The sequence below is a fragment of the Ziziphus jujuba genome, chromosome 3 (assembly GCF_031755915.1).
Source record: "Ziziphus jujuba cultivar Dongzao chromosome 3, ASM3175591v1".
In the NCBI taxonomy this organism is placed as follows: Eukaryota; Viridiplantae; Streptophyta; class Magnoliopsida; order Rosales; family Rhamnaceae; genus Ziziphus; species Ziziphus jujuba.
In genome coordinates this window covers 652667-674357 of record NC_083381.1, presented here as the reverse complement: position 1 = coordinate 674357, position 21691 = coordinate 652667, and the positions used below count along the sequence as shown (strand labels likewise).

Sequence of the window (21691 nt, the reverse complement as noted above, 5' to 3'; positions counted from 1 at the left end):
CTAGGCCAAATGATTTATATGTATTGATACAGCAAAAGTTGGTTAATATAGTGTTAGGCGACACATTATTTAAACAATGCGTCGCCAAATACATGAACAACAATGCATCGCCAAATACATGAACAGGTGACGTATTCTTCAACAAATGCTTCGCCTGTTCTTTTTTGTTTTCATTTTTTTTTAAACATTTAAAAATAAAAAAAATCAAAATAGGGCCATAACAAAAATTGAACCCAGGACCTCCTACATTCTGAAGAAATCACCACACCAACAGGCCAAATGACTTATATGTACTGATACAGTAAAAATTGGTTAATATAGTGTTAGGCGACGCATTATTTAAACAATGCATCCACAAATACATGAACAGGCGACGCATTCTTCAACAAATGCGTCCCCTGTTCTTTTTTTTTTCAATTTTTTTGTTTAAACATTAAAAAAAAAAATCAAAATAAGGCCATAACAAGAATTGAACCAAGGACCTCCTACATTCTCAAGAAATCACCACACCACCAAGCCAAATGACTTATATGTAATGATACAACAAAAATTGGTTAATATAGTGTTAGGCGACGCATTATTTAAACAAGCGTCGCCACATACAAGAACAAATGCCTCGCCTATTCTTTTTTTTTTTTCAATTTTTTTTAAACATTTAAAAATAAATAAAATCAAAATAGGGCCATAACAAGAATTGAACCCAGGACCTACTACACTCTCAAAAAATCACCACACCACCAGGCCAAATGACTTATATGTACTGATACAGCAAAAACTGGTTAATATAGTGTTAGGCGACACATTATTTAAACAATGCGTCGCCAAATAGATGAACAGAATGCGTCGCCTGTTCTATTTTTTTCAATTTTTTTGTTTAAACATCTTAAAAAAAATAAAATCAAAATAGGACCATAATAAGAATTGAACCCAGGACCTGCTATACTATCAAAAAATCACCACACCACCAAGCCAAATGACTTGTATGTATTAATACAACAAAACTAGCTAATATAGTGTTAGGCGACGCATTATTTTAACAATGCGTCGCCAAATAGATGAACTGGCGACACATTCTGCGACAAATGCGTCGCCTTTTTTTTTTTCAATTTTTTTGTTTAAACATTTAAAAAGAAAATCAAAATAGGGTCATAACATGAACTGAACCTAGGACCTCCTATACTCTCAAGAAATCACTACACCACTAGGCCAAATCACTTAGATGTAATAATACAATAAGAACTAGCTAGTATAGTTTTAGGCGACGCAGTCTTTTAAGAAAGAGTCGCTAAATAGACTAAAAGGCAATGCATTTGTAAACAACTGTGTCTCCATTTCACCCAACCAATTTTTAAGTTTTTTTTTTCAATTTGAAAGTTATTTTTAGTAATTTTTTAGTTTTGCAAATATGCTTTTTTTTTTTTTTTAATTTGTAGATGACCAATCAACAAAACCAATTAAAGATTAAAAAAAGAAAATGGAATAGGCGACGTGTTTTAATGGAATTGCATTGCCTGTTCCTTCAATTATTTTTCATTTTTTATTTTTTAAAAAAAAAGCAATTTAATAGACTTTCAATTTTTAAAAACAAATGAACTATCAATGACCACAAACACATGAAAGTTAAGCTCATTTAACATACTTATCTAGATAAATTGGTCAATAAATGCTTGTTGAATTAGAATTCTATATTCGGTACCCTATCTCAAATTAGGTCTTGAGATCTTTTGTGTCTTGTCTATACACATATATGTATAACTGAGAAGAGCATTGACAAAACTATTTTCTATTTTTAGATCAATGGAATTTATGTTCATTGGATTGCTACATGAATATATTTGTAGATGAACAATTAAAAAATTATTTAAAGATTATAAAGAAAATATAAAAAAATAAAACAAGCGACGCTTTTCGACCATAATACGTCGCTTGATCCCAAAATTAAAGAACAGGCGATCCTTCTTGAAGAGAATACGTTGTTTATTCTCTCAATTAACAAAAACAAAAATTTTGAAAGACATGCAAATTTTAGAAAGAATAAAGGTGTACTTGAAAACAGAAAAATAAACAGCAATCTTCGATATTTTGCTTCTCATTTTTAAGAAATATTTTCAGTTTTTATTTGTAGTTGAAAAATAAAAAAATTAATCAAAGAAAAAAAATGCAATTGGGAGAAAAGGAGCGTTCTTGCCATTTTTTGAAAATTTTTGGCACGTTTTAAAATTTTTACGCGCTCCTTTGAATCCATTTTTTCTTTTTTAAAACTACATCAAGTACAGTACCTAATCGATATTAGATTTGGAAGCAATCTAAGAGAGACTTGAAGAGTGAGATATTTCAGGTTTCATTTTTCATTTGCCTACGTTGTCGTCGGCCGAGAAGCTGAATTTCTCTGTGTCGCCCTCGTGATTTTTGGTTTTCTTCTGTCTTTGTCCCCATCGTTTAGGTGAGTTTCTTTTTTCTTCACATGAGGTGGGTTGTTTTTTTTTTTTTTTTTTTTCATTTTAACTGTAACTTAGGTTCATTGAGTTTTATTAATCTTGCTTTTGTAGAAATTATGTTTGTGATATTGCTTAACATTATTTTGCTAAGTTCAACAAGTATTTTATGTTGAAGATCAACTTGAATCAAGATGGTCTATTGTTTTAACTTCACCACAACATCGTACTTTTATTGAAGAAGATGTTATACAAAGATGGCTCACAATCCATTTTTCATATAGTTGCCAAGTATCGATGAAAATGATAATAAGGATGAATGTGAGAATGACTATGTTTGTAATGACTGTGAGGGGAGAAATGTGCCTCGTCAAATCTTAAGAACAATGGTAATATTTTTTAAATTTTCATTTACTAAATTACAAATTTAATAATGATTAATATCTTATTTATTTTGCATAAGTGCTAATAACTTTTTTAATGTTTCCATATGCATTATGAGGATGTAATATCGTAAACAAGAGGATGTCAACTTCCATCTCAATGAATATGCATTCTTGGAAGTTTAATTAATATTAAATTTGTTATGAAAAATACAATAGCTTACAAATTTTGTAAAAATATGTCAATGAGATGATATTTAATTTATTTGATAATTAATTTGTTATGACAAATATTTATTTAAAATTTTTGTATTCTATTTATTTTGGATGAAGCTAGTTTTCATTTTTTCGTATTTTAATTATTTTTAAATTTTTACTATTTTAATCACTTTTCACAAAATTTAAAAAAAAAAATAAGGGGCGACTCATTAACAAATAATGTGTCGCTAAAAGTGTCATGCGTCGTTAAATAGGTGACTCTATTAATGCGTCGCTAAATAGGCGACTCTGTAAATGCGTCGCTAAATAGGCGACTCTATAAATGCGTCGCTAAATAGTCACTTTATTAATGCGTTGCTAAATAGACGACTCTACTAATACGTTGCTAAATAGTCAATTCTATTAATGCGTCGCTAAATAGACGACTCTATTAATGCGTCACTAAAAGTAAATATGCGACGCTAAAAACTCAAAGATAGGCGACTCTCATACTGCGTAGCTTGTTGTCTTATAGATTTAGCGACAGGACGTTAGGCGACACCGTGCGATACGTTGTTATTTATTTTATGCGACGCATTTATTGCGTCATTTATCAACGCGATTCTAGTAGTGATTTAGAAAGTTTCACTAATATTTTATTTTTGTTTTACAGTTGTCATCTTTGCAAGTCACACTATTAGTTAACTTATATATTTTATTCAAAACAAGCCTTTTTTATTTTTATTTTTTTTTCTATATAAAAAAAAGAAATTTTTTTCTATTCTCTTTCCATATATACAAGCATCTCATTTATAAAAATTATTATTATTTTATTCATTTATCAGTTAACCCATCCTTATACAGAGAAACTGTCTAAAAAAAACATAAATTAAAGTAAAATAATAATTTTTATCCTAAAAGTTATTGGTTTTCCAAAATAAAATTTTTAGAGGCTCTATACTAAAATTTTCCAAAATATATTCATTTTTCCAAAAAAAAAAAAAAAAAAAAGAAAAAAAGAAAAAAAAAATGCAAAACAGAGGGGGCTACAATGAATTATTAGCCTAAAAGTTATTAGTTTGTTATTTATTTGGGTAAGGGAGGGGCCATCGTGGCTACTGTCCCTGCTTCTATTTGATATTTCTTCTTCTTTTTTTTTTTTTTGGGTAAAAATACTTGATATTTCTTCAGTTTCTACTTTTTAATGAAAATTTCATTTACTTTTCATGAAGGAAAGAAAAAAAAAAAATTATTTGTCCGTTTTACTTTATATGTAATAGTTCAAGTCTTCATGATGATTTTTTTATTTTTTTATTTATATTTTTTAAAATCTAATTTGTTTAAAGACAAACTATGCAGAGTTAGCAACAAAAATGCATGTCATACCGCAAATATGTTTAGCTCCAGATCAGGAAGTTACAGCACTGAGTGTGTTCGCCCGCACACCCTCGGCGTTCTCTGATGAGAGCCAAAGTTCTGGAATGTTTAACAGATTTGCTCGTCTATGTGAGTAGCAATTTGTAGTACCATTTTTCCATTTGTATCATATTATAGTTCCTTTGTCAACCAGAGACTATATTTTTAGATTGGCTTTTCATTATTTGGAAAAAAAAAAAAAAAAAAAAACAACAGGTGGAAAGTTCATAGGCCGTCGAAAGTCGAATCATTCTGATCACGCCCTTCAAATAGTTAAAGAGTTTTTGAAATTCGACGAGGAGGCACAAATTTTCGATACAAGAGAAGCTGAAAAGTCGTTGTTCATTGATGCTGAAGTGGGGATTGTTGATTTCATAATCAAACTTATTGAATTGAACCCTAACCTACTATGGACAACGGATGATGAGAAAGGAAGCTTCTTTCATGTTGCAGTTCAGCATCGTCAGGAGAAAATCTTCAGTTTGTTGCTTGAGTTAGGTGGGATTAAAGAAGTAATAGCAAAAGTTACAACTGGAAGCAAAAGAAACAGCTTGTTGCATTTGGTTGCAGAGTTACCACCTGATCGAGAAAAGCTTAATACTGTATGTGGAGCAGCTCTTCAATTACATCGGGAGCTCGTATGGTTCAAGGTAAAATTAATTCATACTGCATAATCTATATATATAGAATGAAAAATATCTCGTTTGGTTGCTTTAGCTATACAGAGGAGTTTTAAATCTTTAGTTCAGAATTCGGATTTACATGTTTCCTAGTTTTGTTGCTGCATAACCACACATACGTAGGTTTTAACCCATGTATTGTTAGTCTTATAGCCATTAATTAAGCATGCCACTAAATTGTTTAAGGACACACAAATCCAATATCAATTCGTAACATTATGAATAAAAAGATTAATAAAAAATAATGCCACTTATTTTTTATTATCAATGTTCTAAATAAGCACTTTTAAAGCATTTAAAAACGTATAATATATCACGATATAATCGGTCTAATAAATAAATTATAATAATAAAATAATTTAAATACTTAAATTAAATAAATAAACTAATAAATAATTTGAAATAAAATGAGTGAAAATTCAAATAGTTCAATAGTGACTAAAATAATGCAACATTTAAATAAATGATATGAACCAACAATAAAATAAATAACACAAATAAATAAAATCAACAAATTAAATAAGTAATTAATTAAAAAATTTAAAACCATAATTTAAACAAATCCTTTAAAAATATTTAAATAAATATATAATATTAGACATATACCTGATGCACCATACTATATACTAAATGATGCCATATGTATATTTGGCGTCCCAAACACCATCTACCAAGAGAAGGAGAAGAAAACATGTAATCAGATACCTTGGAGTCCCACGGGAGCTACCGTTGATAACCTACCATCCTACGGCTAAGGTAGGGCGACTAATGTAGACATCGCAAGTACTTGTTCACTCTCTCTCACCTTAACTTCTATAGGATGGCTAAATATAACTGCATCCTAATCAATGATCATAGTAATAACTGTATGGTGTATCGAAAATATAATAACCATAAAATACCTTAATACTCTAAAAGCACCAATTTTCCATAAATCCATTTTTTATAAACCAACATTGAGAAATGTCTAATAAAACAAACTAATTTAAAAATTACGTACCTTTGGAACTATGTCCAATATTGTAAAATTTTCAAACCATAAATTTTTTTTTTAAAAATTATTAATAAAACATGATAATTCATAAAAATACTAATTAAGAATTAAATTCTCAAATCTCAAGTAATCCAATAATTAATTAAATGAATAAAATTATATTTGAGTATATAAAATATTTACATTAGCATTCAAACATTTCAATAATTAAGGTAATGAAATAAATATGACTGAACTTAACAAATAATCTTATAGAAATCCATAATAATATATTACCAAAACAAATATTTCAAATCTCAAATTGGCACATATATACAACTATCAATTTAAATCCCGCACATGAGCAGAAATCCAATATATATACATTGTAACCCAGAAATATAATTTGGAAAATATACCATTCACCTGAAAAACAAATTACTTCAATTCCTTCATGGGATAGGTTCCACAATTTATTGTGGGTGCTTAAAATATCATAAAAAATACAATATATATTAAAATACTAATTTTTGCTGAGTATTTTACATATAATTCATTCAGGGAAATGCATAAACTTTAACCAAAATTAGCAGCTTATATACCAAAATGAAGCTTAAAGCACGAGGGTCACAAATTCAATCTACGTGGGTTACAAATTTGTTCTTACTTGTTGAAAATTTGATCTGTAGTGGCTGAAATTTCATCGAAAACATTCAACCAACTTCAATCTCTTGGATCTCTTAATCTAGCTCGAGTTGAACTAAATGAACCTCAGATTTGAGTTTAGGAGGGTAAAAAATGTTGGAAAAGGGTACTAGACTGGCTTGAAACTTGAGCAAAAAGTGAGAAACGCTAGGCCACTGCCTTTGTTGGTGACTAGTTTGATCTCAGCACATCACCAGCAATTTGGCAATGAAAATTCGGTGGCTGGCCGGTGTTTGAGTGGCTAGAAAATGGTGGGGATGGTGAAGCAAAACAGTGGCCAAAAACGGGTGCCATTGAATTTTACTCGAATCCCGATGCCATCAATAATTGCAAGCCAGTGTGTTGTCAAGTGGGCTTTCCGATAAGGTGGCGAGTGAGACAAAATGGTGGCTGGAGGTGGCTATTTTGGTTGGAAAATGGTGGCTGCTCTTTCACACATGCCAAGTTATCAACCACTCAAATGTTGACGTGTGGCAAATTTCAAATGATATTTTTAAATCCCCCATTTTGCATGGTTTTCAAAAAAAATACATAAGTTTTTAACCATGGTTCTAAATCAAATGTGCTATTAATTTACGAACTCTCATCGGTGAGCACTTCACAATGGTATGTAAGTCAACACCATAACGTATACAAATAAAATGTTAACCCTGGACACCACTTTGTCAATCTAGATAAGATCTTGTTCTGACCATAACTTTTCGATCCTAACTCCAAATTTTGCATGCCACTAGTCTGTGGACTTGTGGTGGTGTGTACTTCGCAATGGGTTCCTGGTCAAAACAAAATTCCAGTTGTACCAAATAGTCAAATATAAAATCCACTTGGTTAACCATGATCAACTCTAATTAAACTTAGTCAAGATGTGAAAAATTCATATATAATTTGGAAGGAGGGTTACAAAATCTGCATTTATAGTTGCTTAAATTGCTTTTAGCCACACATATTTTTGTAGAAAATCTAATTGTTGTGGCAAAATCATATTGTGGTAAAAAATGATTATTGCCATACAATTCATTGTGGTTACAATTCATACAATTCATTGCCAGACAATGATTATTGCATGTAATTTGATGTGCACACACTCAATAACATGGGCATGCATGCATTCTATAGCAAATATATGTATATACATATATGTATCGCCTTTTTGTTTCACAATATTTTATTTTAAAGTTGTTCTTATAGTTCTTTTTACAAATAACAAGTTATACATTTTTATATTGTTTGTCAACATATCTTGATTTTTAATGAAGGAGGTTGAAAAGATTATACCAACAGCATACAAAGATATGAAAAATTCGGATGAAAAGACAGCGCAAGCTTTATTCGCAAAAACCCATAAAGAGTTGAGAAAAGAAGGGGAGAAGTGGATGAAGGAAGCCGCTCAGTCATCTAAAATTGTTGCAACACTTATTGCCGGTGCAATTTTTGCTGCAACTTTCAGTGTCCCAGGAGGATTTGATAGTACATCAAGACAACCTTCTCTTATAAAAAATAAACTTTTTGTGTTTTTCTCAATATCAGAAACAATAGTGTTATTTTCTTCCTCAGCTTCTATACTGATGTTCCTATCCATCCTCACCTCACGCTATGCTCAAAATGATTTTCTAAAGTTTGTGCCCGTCATGTTGCTAATAGGATTCACATCACTTTTTGCCTCAATCACAGCCATGATGGTAGCGTTTTCTATAGCTTTTTCTTTATATCATAATAAATTGGCACTGATGGCCCTCATTCTAAGTTATGTGCCTTTTATGTCAGGACCCATCTAGAATTCCTCCCCGGAACCCTAGACAAGCCCTGATCTTAGGGAAATACCACCGAACCTTCCAACAGAAAATCCGACAGCACCTCCCCTAAGGGTAGGGCTTACCAAAAATTACCTGCACTAAAACACACTTCTATATTCATCCATTTATTCCTCCCACGAAACTACAAATTGATTCCACAATTTTACAGCACTTCACAAGAATAACAGCAACCCAGTGCATAAATAAATCATAGGTGTCCAAAATAGTATACAGAGCTTCATGAAGTGCTATTCAATAGAAAATACAACAAAGATCAAAGAAATATTACAACTGAATCAAACGAGTACAAAGGTACTTCTCGAACTACGATAGCGGCGGAGAATTGGTTCGCTCCGGAAGAACGTCTACCACCCTTTGCACCTAAGGGAATGAAATTTAAAAACGTGAGATGCTAATCATCTCAGTGAGCGACCCTAGCTACTGAACACTTTTAATATTAATAATAATAATATAACAAATAAGGAAATTTAATTAATACCGGCAATTAAACAGGTAAATAAATAATAACAGTTGAAAACAATAATTTCTCTCCAAACTCTCACTAATCACTCCGTTGGAAATGTTCCCTTTTTATAACATTTTTTACAAAAGCCGATATTCGTATTTCCCGAAAACCAAGGGATCAAACAACTTAATAAACAATAAATAAATAAATACCCCAAATGTAAATAAAATGTAATAAATTATAATAATTATTTTTTTTGAACACCCACTACAAAAAAAATGGGAATTAGCGACTATGCTGTCAGTGACGAAAAAGTAATGGTCACTGAATGAATAAAACAACGACCGATATTTAGTCGCAGAAACGATAGTAAGAGAAACATGTAGAATTTTGGTTGACCTGTTATGGTGACCAGAAATTTGGTCACAAATATAAATTTTCGCTGACCAAAAACTATTTGGTAGTTAAAAAGGCAGGGCGGGAAGCTTTCCCACCTTTTTTTTTGGCGGGAACATGAAGTTTCAACGACCAACCACTGTTGGTCACTAAAAGTATTTATAAAGGACCAATATATTAATCACTAATAATATAACTTAAAATTTTTTTTAAGGAAAAATAGCAAATAATGTTAGCATAAGGCAAAAATTTTTTTTAAGGAAAAATAGTAAATAATGTTAGCATAAGGCATTCCACGACCAAATTATTTTGGGTGGTCAAATGTTATATTTGTGACGAAAATATTGGTCACTAAATAGAATTTAAAATAATAAAATATAAAAAAAAAATTTATAATAGGTTTAGTTTAATGCCGTCAGCGACCAACTATGTTTGGTGAGTAAATGCAAGGGCGGGAAACCATCCACATGCTTTTCCATTTTGGCGGGAAGTGAGAACCTTGATTAAATGTAAGAAAAAGAAACATGAAATTGGTAATTTAATGGTTTGAGCTACCATGTCAGTGGCTATTAAATAGATACAAACGGTGTTAATAATAATATTAATAAAATAATCCACAATGAAGCTGCATTTTGTAAAGAAATATTTACTTAAAAAAAAAACAGATTTTATTTATTTTTTGTATTTTTGGTTACAATCCTGATAGAACCATTTTTGGATGGATGATCCCCATAAAACCCTTTAGATGATAAAATTGCATCGGCCCTATTTCCTTTCTAAAACTCTCTCTAAGAGTTGTGCTGCCCCCTTTGGATTGCCTCACCTCTCTGACCATTCGTTGCTTCTGACTGCTTGGATTGGCATCTCTCTCAAGCTCCATCTCAGGTGTGTTTCCTCTCCCATTTTCTCTCTGTGCTTTTTCTTTTCTCTGTTTCTTCATTTTTCCCTAAGTTTCTCATTCCATGAAACGTAGGTGAAAGATGGGTTAGTTCTTTGTTACGTATGACAAAGAGTCAACTGGATTTAATGAGCTGATAAAGGAAGGATTGAAGGATTTATTAGGGACATGAGAGGAAGCAAATATATTCTTGGTAAGCGACATCTATAACTTCTTCTTTTTTTTCCCTCTATGTTTGTTGTGGTGTTTTGTGAGAGATAGGTATATTGAGTGAGAGGAGTCTCTGGCCCTATATGTTATTGGTTTTTGGCAATGTGGTTGATATTTTCAAACAATAAAGTTCTAGAAAATTTTCCCACATGTTGATACATAATTGCATTTTTATCTTTTTTCCTATGTTCTTAACATAATGTAATGAGTTTTCATGGATTGGAATTTTCTTGAACTGCTTTGTTGCTTTTGAAAAAAACACAAGCATCGTAATTTGATTGTTTGAGATTTTTTGTTTTTGAGAGATACTGAATCAAAATGTAAAAAAAGAAAAAGAAAAGAAAAAAGAAAAGAAAAAAAAAGGGTAACCGAAAATGGGAAAAAAACTTGAGGTAAAGAAGTAAATATGGTTTTCCAACCTATAAACAAATAAGACAGTTTCTAGATTTTTACTATATTTTGGTTTTTTTGGATTGGGACTTTTAAGAACTTCTAAATTGTTGAATGTTGAATAATGGACTCTGTAACTTGTCTAATAATAAACACCCATAACATAGCAAAATGTAATTGAATATCAATATATAATATTATTGCATATTGGGAATTGAATGGAGAAATCAAATTAGAATAACTCCTGTTGAATATATATAACTAATTGTCTAAATATTATTTATGATCACCTTGTGCAGGCATGGTGCATAATTTGTGGAGATTGGAATACTGATGGCATCCTCCATCTATATAAATGTATGTACATATATAAATATGTGGGTTTGAGAGATAGAATAAGAAGGGACTATAACATTTTCACAATATCAGTGATGATTGCTTCATTTATGCATATGTACATGTATGTATATATATATATATATATATACGTATAACAAAAGGATTGAATGATTAAGATTATTGACAATATCAATCCCTTAGATATAGTATTGATATTATTTTTTATGTTTGTAGGATGGTAATATAGGGGAAACAAATATTGCCAAAATATTCCTTTAAATATGCCACCTAAGAGATCAAGATATGTACCAGGAAGAGAGACTTTGGTTCCTAGGAGGTCTCCTAGGACTACCCCAGCACAAAGAGAGACTTCGGTCCCTAGGAGGTCTCCTAGGACGACCCCAGCAGAAAGAGAGACTTTGGTCCCTAGGAGGACACCATCACAAAGAGAGAATTTGGCTCCTAGGAGGTCTCCTAGGACGACAGCATCATCGCCTATGGAGACACCATCCCCTAGAGGTCGACAACCTATGCAAACACCAGATCATTCCACAACACCAACGCCTAGTGAGACATCAATACCTAGTGATCCAGAGTATGTGGAAACACCAATTCCAAACATTACATCGTCTAGAGGTCATTCTCCTATAGATCCTGTAGATGAGAGTACTGAAGATACACCTGTATCCACTGGTATGTTGGTAATCTATCATATATGTTATGTAAATTGAGAATCTATATTACATAGTATTATTAATTAACATTATTTCACTTTGTAGGTTTAATGAAGAAAAATACACGTGGCATTACGCGAGGATTGGAAATTCTTAAAACAATGGCATCCAATACTAAACTTCGCGTCCAAGTAAGTGATGGGGATATGCATGCATATGGTGACCATTGTTCTCCCTTTGCCAATCAGATTGGCATTGCTGTGCGTAACTTTGTTTCACCAAGATTGAAGGGATGGAAATATGCTTCTGATGATGAAAGGAAAATTGTCTACAAACATATTGCTGTGAGTAAAACTTACTCATATCATTAATATAACATATCAGTATTATAATAACTAACAAGGTTTTATTTTCCTTTTGTGTATAAGGATCGGTTTGACATTGATCTGAATGATCCTCAATGGATAGAGATTGTTGAGAGGCATTGTCGTGATAGGTACAAAAACAATAGAAGTTATTACAACAATCATTTCAAGCTGTGTAAGATGCAAGGCAAAGACCCATTGCAATTTAGACCAAAAAGACTACGATGTCAAGAAGATTGGGAGTGGTTGTGTGCTCATTTTGAGAGTCCAGAATTTTTGGTGAGTTAGAACTATTTAAATTGTTTCAAACTTTTTTTAAATTCATGTGTATATTTTATCATATTCTAAACCATTTAGTTTATATATACAGAAACGTTCTAAAGCAGGGCAATGTAATAGGGCTAAAAGGCTATATAATCATCATGCTGGATCAAGATCGTTTATTACAACAAGGGCAGCACTGGTTTGACATTCTTCAACAATTACTTTAGTTATATTTGAGAATGGATTATTTTTTCTTTATTATTTTTCCATATTATGGTAAATACTCGGTTCATAAAGTGCTTGATAAGTGAAATTTCCAATTGCATTAATAGCTTTGATATCTTAGTGTTTACTTAGCAATTTTAAGGATAAATCTCTTGCTCATGCATCTTATGTCTATTGAAATTTGGTTGTCATTGGATGCTAATGGATTTTTACTAGTTTTGGTCCTTTGACAGTTTATAATATATGTCATGTATCTATAGCAGAATTGGGTTTGAGCTTAGAATTCCATGGCTTTAATGACTATTTAGTTTCATTGCCATGATAAAAAGGCAAAAATGTCAACAGTATCAGCTAAAAAGGACATTTACTATTACTACCTTTGTTATTCCGACAAACCTTTTATGCTTCAACTTTGTTGATATTGGATTTCTACTGCCTTGTAGCTATAGTTCTATGTGATTCTGTTGATTTGTTGTTACCTTTGTTTGTGAGCTATTTCTAAGCTATGAATCTTGGTGATTCATTGGGATGTTGAATTGAAGTTGGAGATTATGATTATAATGTTATATAAGTGTCTATATATACATATATATATATATATATATACATACAGAAGGTTTAGTCCCAAATGTGAATGTGACTTTCCCTTTGTTTAAGCATGCAAGTAAAATTATCTTTCTTTTTATTTTGTAGTCATCTCCAAATGAACCAATTGGTGAGATTGAGTTTTTCAAGAGAACACACTGGACACAAAAAAAAAGGATGGAATAATGTTATAGCTGAATCAAGATATGTAAGTTTTACTTATCACTCCTTAACTGGTTTGACATACTTGTAATATCTTATAATGACATTTTTATACCTTTCATGTTGTTAGAATGAGATGGATCGGCTACAAGAAGCACAAACGCAGCAGACACAAGATGATGCTTCTCCTGATGATACTGGTGCACCGGTTTTTTTGACAGAAGCTGACATTCGTGCACAAGTCCTAGGTAGAAATGCTGGATTCATTTCTGGTGTTGGACCAGCTCCAAGAAAGAGCTATAGCAGGCTGCTTAACCAACCTACCCCTCAGTTGGCTACAGAGTTTGAAGATTATAAGGTTGAGGTAAAAAGACTTGCACAAGTTGTGGATCAACAGGCAGAACTCATTGCCAGACTTTCTGCATTCTTGGATGTGAGTCAGCATCCTTCACGTCCCAGCCAGTCGCCGCCGCCACCACCACCTACTGCAACAATGACTTGATGTTATGGTTTCTGCTTGTGATATGCATAGCATTAAAATTCACCTATACATAGTTTTTTGATAGTGTACATAGTTAGAATGCAAAATATTTGCATTCACAGGTGAATTTTTGCACTATGCATGGTTATAGACATTTGCAATCACAAGTCTTTTTGCAAAGCATGTATAGGCACAAGTGCTCAGCTTACAGTCCTTTTGATACACTACTTTCTATTTGTAGTGTAAGTATATAAATGTATGCAATGACAATTATGTGTAGGCAAGGACACTACTTTATAATCGTAGAATTATGACATAGATTTTGATTGGATTCGATACTATGCCCTCTCCATGGTAGAATGACATTTAACTGCAATGTTTTAAAGGTTTAGGAGGTTAAACGAACTTGAGGACAAAAATGCAAACTTAAATAATTAAATTAAGGATAAAAAATGCAAAATGAAAAATAGTTTGTGGGATTCCATCTCTCCCCTACATGATTTTAATTTTGTTTTTCTGTTATTTTTTTTTTTACATTTTACTGTTCTCAATAACAAGAATAAACATAATGAGACAAAAAAAAAAAAAAGAAGCTTGTTTATATTAATGTTGTTTAAACTCGAGAGGAGGCAAGCTGCATTTTCTTTCTTTTGCACTAGTTCGATTTTTTTTTTTTGTTTTTTTCACTAACTGTAATGTTATACTTATTTTTGAAGTAACTTATTTTTAATTTTTAATGTTTTTTAACTGTTCACATGCAAAATTATATGTATACACATATATATATGTATATATATTTTGTGCCTCAATGAATGCTTAACTTTTGACTATGAATTTATAATAAACGTGTTGTAAATTAATAATTGGTTCTATGCCAGGAAAAACACTTTTAATGTAATTGATTATTATTTGTCAAATCTTTTTGTTTTACTTAATATTCTTATCATTTTTTTGTTTTCGCAAATTAGTGCCACGATTATTATCGACATAATGTAATAATTATTTATGATTATATATTTTTTATTTTAATAATTAATTATAAAATTTACAAATTCTTACTCCCTTAATGATTAATTGTGAAATTTGTATTTATAAGTTGTTGGAAGATATTTTGATTGTACAAATAGTTTGATGGAAAACGTCTAACATTCACGGTCTTAGTGTATTTTTCTAACATCAAATTATAACAAACCTTATTACAAATCTTAAGGGCTTAGATGTATTATAGCATAGTTTTTATAAGTAACTATATGTATATAGGGGAATGTGCGTGTACAAATTAGGGGTTTGACACATATTGGCGATCCTTAACTGTTATTAGCTAATGGTAAATAATCGCTTATTTTTATTAAAATAGATAATAAAAATAATTGTTTTTCAAAATTATAATATATTTAAAATATATCAATTTTCAACTATTGAATGATCCTGCAATTGCTAGTGTGATTTGTCAAATATATTTGTCAAATATTTTTGATAGAACACGACCCCATACATATATATAGTCCGCAATTTATTTGAGATACTATATGTCGACGTATAATTATATATAAAATATGTGTTTAATTATTATGATTTTGATCCTTCTTTGTTTTCTCAATGAACATTTTTTATGTTATTATAGTTTTTATCATACAAAGAAAGATGTTATTTACATACTAATCTACAAAGATACTTGTACATTTATATATATATATATATATTATCATTAGTGTTTAAATTCAAACTCATGATCATGATATAAAATAATTGCAAATGCACATAAACTTTTCTGATACTTAGCCACATTATAAATATGTTTCCTAATAATTTACACTTGATTAATTAAGATGGACAAAATTCAATTTTCACTTTCCATACATATAGCTTTCATTGTTATTTAACATATATATATATATATATATATGGACATTGTTTTATAGAAAATGTATATTACAATATTTGTCATATGAATATTAAATTTTTATATGGTTAATTCTTAGGTTCATATGATTTGGATAGAAGAAAAAAAGAGAAAAAGAAAGAAAAGAAAGCAAAATAGAGAAAGTAAACGGAAATTTATATTGGAAAGTGAAACCCAAATATGAATTTCTACTTTGGTGGGAAGTTTTGCCGCCTTTTTCCATATTTCCCATTTATTTCATTTTGGTAAAATCCCAATCTGTCCCTTATGTTTACGTTTTAGCAAAAGCAAATCCCCATTTGAAACATTTTGTGTGATAGGAGTCCACCCCTCTGTGCGTCCATTTCGACCGGTAACACTTTCAACCTCTCTCTCAGTTTTGTTTTCTTCTTTTCAAAATACAGCTTATTACCTCTGCTACCACCTATCAAATTTCGTCCAATTCCAGAATTTTGGCTAACTGAAGAAGTCATTCTTCATATGTATTTTTGCTCAGCTTGTAAGGTATACGTGAATGATTGGGTTTTATACATATCAAACGAAAGCAACTGGATTGAGGAGCTGGTTGGATTTTCAGTTGGATGTGATGAGCCGAGAGGGAAAAGGTTCTTCATGACCTAAGGAAGGCATTCTTGGTAAGAGACATTTTCTTTCTGAGTGTGTGGTGTCTTTATGTAAATGACAGAGTTCTAGTATTGTAAATATTGAAAAATATATATCAGATTTTTGTTTTTGGGTTCGTACCAAACTACATGATGAGTCAATAGGAAAACAAATATATGTAACCTGCATTCTTTGTTGGAACAACTTACAGCTTATTGCAGCATATATAGGATTAGGTGAATACTTTTAGTTCCTATGACTTATACAAATTACATTTCCATATCCTATTTGGTTTTCATAATTTCTAAGCGTAATTATATGTCATTTCCTGGAATTATGGTTTGGTTGTTTGTGGATGAGGTGGTTTTTTCCATTTGACTTACCCTCCAATAAGATTGAAAAAACTAATTTATTATTTTGGCAAAAACAATAAAAGTAGTGCATCTACACGAACTTGAGCCCAAAAATCATGTGGTAGAGCAATTGAAATAACCAAATGTAGGGATACTTGCCAAACTCCAAATCAGCTTGTAAACCAAGTCATCATAGAAACATAATAACATTGTCCACATTCTATTTAAAATATTATGTTACAAGATAACTCTATATCACACAGTTTAGCCATAACTTAATGCCTAGTAAGCTGGAAATTTCTATTCTTATTTTTTTCAATAAAGTATATCTACATACATATAATTTTTATGTGATACATAAATATATATTAGCAGCTCCTGACATTGTGCTTCCACTACCTTGCTGTCACCTTTAAAAAGGATCATGCTATAAGAAAACACACTGGACACAAGGTCATTGAAGTTTTATCTTTATTATGATAAAGTGAAGTTGATTATCAATGTTAATTCTAGATGGCTATGAATATACTCCAAAAACAAATATTAGTGGAATGAATAATGCTTAGTATACCTATCATTGTTCTTTTTGTTGTTTTTTTTTTTAAATAGACCATTTCATGTCTTTGAGTATATGAATATTGCAATATCTGTTCTCCTTTTGCTAGTTAACTAGTTTATTATTCTTTTAATTTCCTATCCTTTAATGCTATGTTGCTGTGTATTGAGACACTTAAACCCATTTTAGCTTCAATATTGTACAAGTTAAGTTATTTTAAGTGCTTGATATATTATATCCTTATAACTATACTATTGGTTTCTTCTAGGAAGTTATGGAAAAAAAATGGATATGGTGTCATAATAAGCTGTCAGATGAATACACAAATGGTGTTAAATCATTTATTGAATTGGCTAAACATCATTTAGATGAAGATAATAGGACTAGATGTCCTTGTCGATATTGTCGGAATGTGTATTTCCAAGATATAAGTGTAGTTGAACGACATTTATGGGTGAAAGGATTTTCACCAGATTATCACAATTGGATTTATCATGGAGAGGCATTGAATTTTCAAGCTATTGAAATGGGTTTTGAGGAAGATAATGAAGCTGTTGAACATGATAGGGAAGAAGATGATAATGATGATATCATGGTAGCATTGCAAGATGCTGCAGGTGACATGGATATTGATGTAGATGCATATGAAGGTCACATTGGAGATCAAGATCATAGAAATAAAGAATTTTCAGGATTATTTACTGAAGTTGAAAGCGAGTTATATCCAGGGTGTACAAAGTTCTCTGCATTGACTTTTTTGGTCAGGTTAATGCATATAAAAGCTTTAAACCATTGGAGTAACAAGTCATTTAGTATGTTGCTTGAGCTTCTCAAGGAAGCACTTTAAGAGGGTACTAAATTGCCAAAGTCTTACTACAAGGCAAAATGTACACTTCATGCACTTGGATTAGGATATGAAAAGATTCATGCTTGTAAATGGGATTGTGCATTGTTTTGGAAAGAATCAGCTGAATTGGATAAATGTCCAATATGTGCTGAACCTTTCAAGGTACTAAGGGGAAAAGGATCCCTCAAAAGGTGCTTCGATATTTTCCTATCACTCCAAGATTGCAAAGATCATTTACATCTCGCCATACTGCTATTGATATGAGATGGCACAAAGAGAAGCGTCCTAACACAAATGGAGTATTGAGGCATCCAGCAGATGGAGAAGCATGGAAGCACTTTGATGAACAATATTCGATATTTGCTATGGATCCTCGTAATGTCCGGCTAGGTGCTACCACTGATGGATTTAATCCTTTTAGTAACATGAGCACTTCGTATAGCATGTGGCCAGTGATGTTAGTGCCTTATAACCTGCCACCTTGGAAGTGCATGAAAGAGACTTTTTCGATGATATCACTATTAATACCAGGCTCAACAGCACCTGGAAAAGACATTGATGTGTACTTACGGCCTATGATTGATGAATTGAAAGATCTATGGACAAATGGTGTCACCACTTATGACATCTCTAAAAAGGTGAGGTTTACAATGCATGCAGCAGTGTTGTGGACAATACATGATTTTCCAGCATATGGAACACTTTCTGGATGGAGTACCAAAGGATACAAAGCATGTTCGACTTGTAATGAAGATACTTCTTCCCAAGCTTTAAGAAGTAAGATTTGTTACATGGGACATCGTCGATATTTATCCATAAATCATGCATGGAGAAATAATCGACAATATGATGGAAAGCCTGAACGAAGGTTAGCTCCAAGGCAGCTTTCAGGAGCTGAAATATTACAACAGTTAGATAGGACAATTGAGAGCAGATCGGGGAAACATCCTAACAATGTGGATAAAAAGAGAAAACGTGCTGCCTGTGAATTAAATTGGACAAGGAAAAGCATATTTTTTGAACTAGAATATTGGTCTAAATTAAAATTTCGGCACAATTTGGATGTGATGCATATTGAGAAAAACATTTGTGATAATATAGTTGGAACAATGTTGGACATCAAAGGTAAGTCGAAGGATACTGACAAGGCATGTATGGATTTAAAGGATCTAAATATTCGAAAAGAATTGCATTTACAAGAAACTGGTGGTAAAGTTTTGAAACCTTTGGCATGTTTTTCATTAACAAGGGATGAAAAACATGAGTTTTGTAAGTTTTTGAAGTCTGTTAAATTTCCAGATGGCTATGCTGCTAATATTTCAAAGAATGTGAACATTAAGGATGGTAAGATATCAGGTTTGAAAACTCATGATAGTCATGTTCTTTTGCAACAACTTTTTCCCGTGGGTATAAGACCTTACATTAAGAAATAGGTTTGTGGAACAATTATTGAAATGTGCATGTTCTTCCAAAAACCTTGTGCACGAACTCTATGTTACAAGAGGGGATAATACTTACATTGTGTAAATTGGAAAGAATATTCCCTTCAGCCTTTTTTGATATCATGGTTCATCTAGCAGTTCACCTACCATATGAGGCAAAAATGGCAGGACCAGTACATACTCGTTGGATGTATCCTTTTGAAAGGCAAAGCCTTTGGTTATTAAAGTTGATCAATCAATTTACATTCTTTTAATTTTTTAATTTTTTTATTTTTATGATATTTTTCATTCATTATTAGAGCTTTGGGAACATTGAAAAAATATGTGAGAAATAAAGCTCATCTAGAAGGTTCAATAGCAGAGGGTTATGTTGTCAATGAGGCATTAACTTATTGTTCAATGTACCTTCATGGTATTGAAACTCGATTCAATCGGCCAGAACGTAATAAAGATGGTGAGAATCAGATTGCTTTGACTTTGGCAGTATTCACTCAACCTGTGAACTTGTTGGGGAAACCTCAATTTGTTGAACTGAAAGATGATGATTATAAAAAAGCTCATTGGTACATCCTTTACAATTGCTGTGAGTTGCAGCCATATTTTGAGTAAGAACCAAAACTTATATATTATTAGTTGAAGTTCAAAATAAGTAAATTATAAATCCATACTTCTAATTAAATTACATTTTTGCAGTGAGCACACCAAACTATTGCAAAACAGGGGTGTCACAAGTATTCTGCAGGTACAAGAAAAGGAATTTCCACAATGGTTTGAACAAAGGGTATGTAGTTTTTAGTTATAAAAGGTAAAATTCCAGCTTGATATGTAAGTATTGTTAATTAATTAAAATTACATTTTCACAGATAAAATATTTCAGTAGATGTAAATATCCAATGGTAACTGATGAGTTGTACTCACTAGCATATGGTCCTGATTATGGAATAAGATCATATAGTGGATGTGTAGTAAATGGAGTTCGATATCGCACAAAAGTTCGTGATGATAGGTGTGTCACTCAAAATTGTGGAATTTGGGTTGTAGGTGATCATGATGGTGAATCTTGTGACTTTTATAGGGTAATAGAAGACATTCTTGTGTTAGACTATAGGTCCAAACACTCTGTTGTACTTTTTAGATGTGCATGGTTTGACACAAATGTGAAAAAGAAAAAGATGATCACAGAATTTCAAATCACAAGCATTAATGTCACTTCATATTGGTATAAGAACGACCCTTTTGTCCTTGCCTCACAAGCTAAACAAGTGTTTTACGTGGATGATTACAAGATGGGTCAACATTGGAAAGTGGTTCGAAAGGTGCATCACCGTCATCTGTGGGATTTTCCAGACCGATTAGATGAAGGTGATGAACATGGTGATTCATTTGAAGTTTATGAGTTGGATGCTTATCAAGAAAATGATTCAATGGACATTCAAAATTTATTTGAATCAATTGATATTGAACGTCTTAATCGTGAAGATATTGACCCAATAGAAATTAATTTGAAGAGTGCAACAAACTATGAAGATGCAGATAGTGAGGCAGAGAGTGGAGATTTTGAAAATGCAGATAGTGGTGCAGAGAGTGAAGATTATGAAGATACAGATAGTGGCATAGAGAAAGAAGATAATGAGGAGTACAATGAGGAAACCGACAATGATAGTGAAGATGAGTTGTTAAGTAATGGTGAAACCGGTGAGGATACTGACTCATTTGCATAAATAACTATATATATATATTTTTTCCTTTTTTCAGTTTCCTATGTAATGATTTCTGTTCATGTTAAAGATGATTATGCTCTATTTCAAACTAATTAATATAACTATATGTTGCTTTTTTAATATAGCTTACTAGCATATATATATATATATATATTAAGTCCAGAATGTTCATATTGTCAGCTAATAATTCGTTTTTGTTTTTATTGTCATCACTTTACATATACTCTT

At 31.6% G+C, this 21691-nt stretch overlaps 1 protein-coding gene across 1 annotated transcript; it reads left to right on the top strand.

Annotated features, from left to right (window-relative positions):
* The first annotated feature begins 17979 nt into the window (after positions 1-17979).
* Positions 17980-21463, top strand: LOC132803254 (uncharacterized). The gene is made up of 7 exons (XM_060815832.1): positions 17980-18218; positions 18521-19284; positions 19402-19644; positions 20092-20305; positions 20436-20523; positions 20606-21116; positions 21270-21463. Exons 1-7 carry the CDS (start codon positions 17980-17982, stop codon positions 21461-21463), a joined length of 2253 nt encoding a protein of 750 aa, XP_060671815.1.
* Positions 21464-21691: the final 228 nt, after the last annotated feature.

Bases quoted from the DNA above. Each gene is read 5' to 3' on its own strand.
- LOC132803254 (XM_060815832.1), top strand. From the start codon at position 17,980: ATGGGTTTTGAGGAAGATAATGAAGCTGTTGAACATGATAGGGAAGAA. The intron at 19,645-20,091 runs GTAAGATATCAG...CTCATCTAGAAG, and splicing joins GAATGTGAACATTAAGGATG to GTTCAATAGCAGAGGGTTAT. The intron at 20,306-20,435 runs GTACATCCTTTA...ACATTTTTGCAG, and splicing joins GATTATAAAAAAGCTCATTG to TGAGCACACCAAACTATTGC.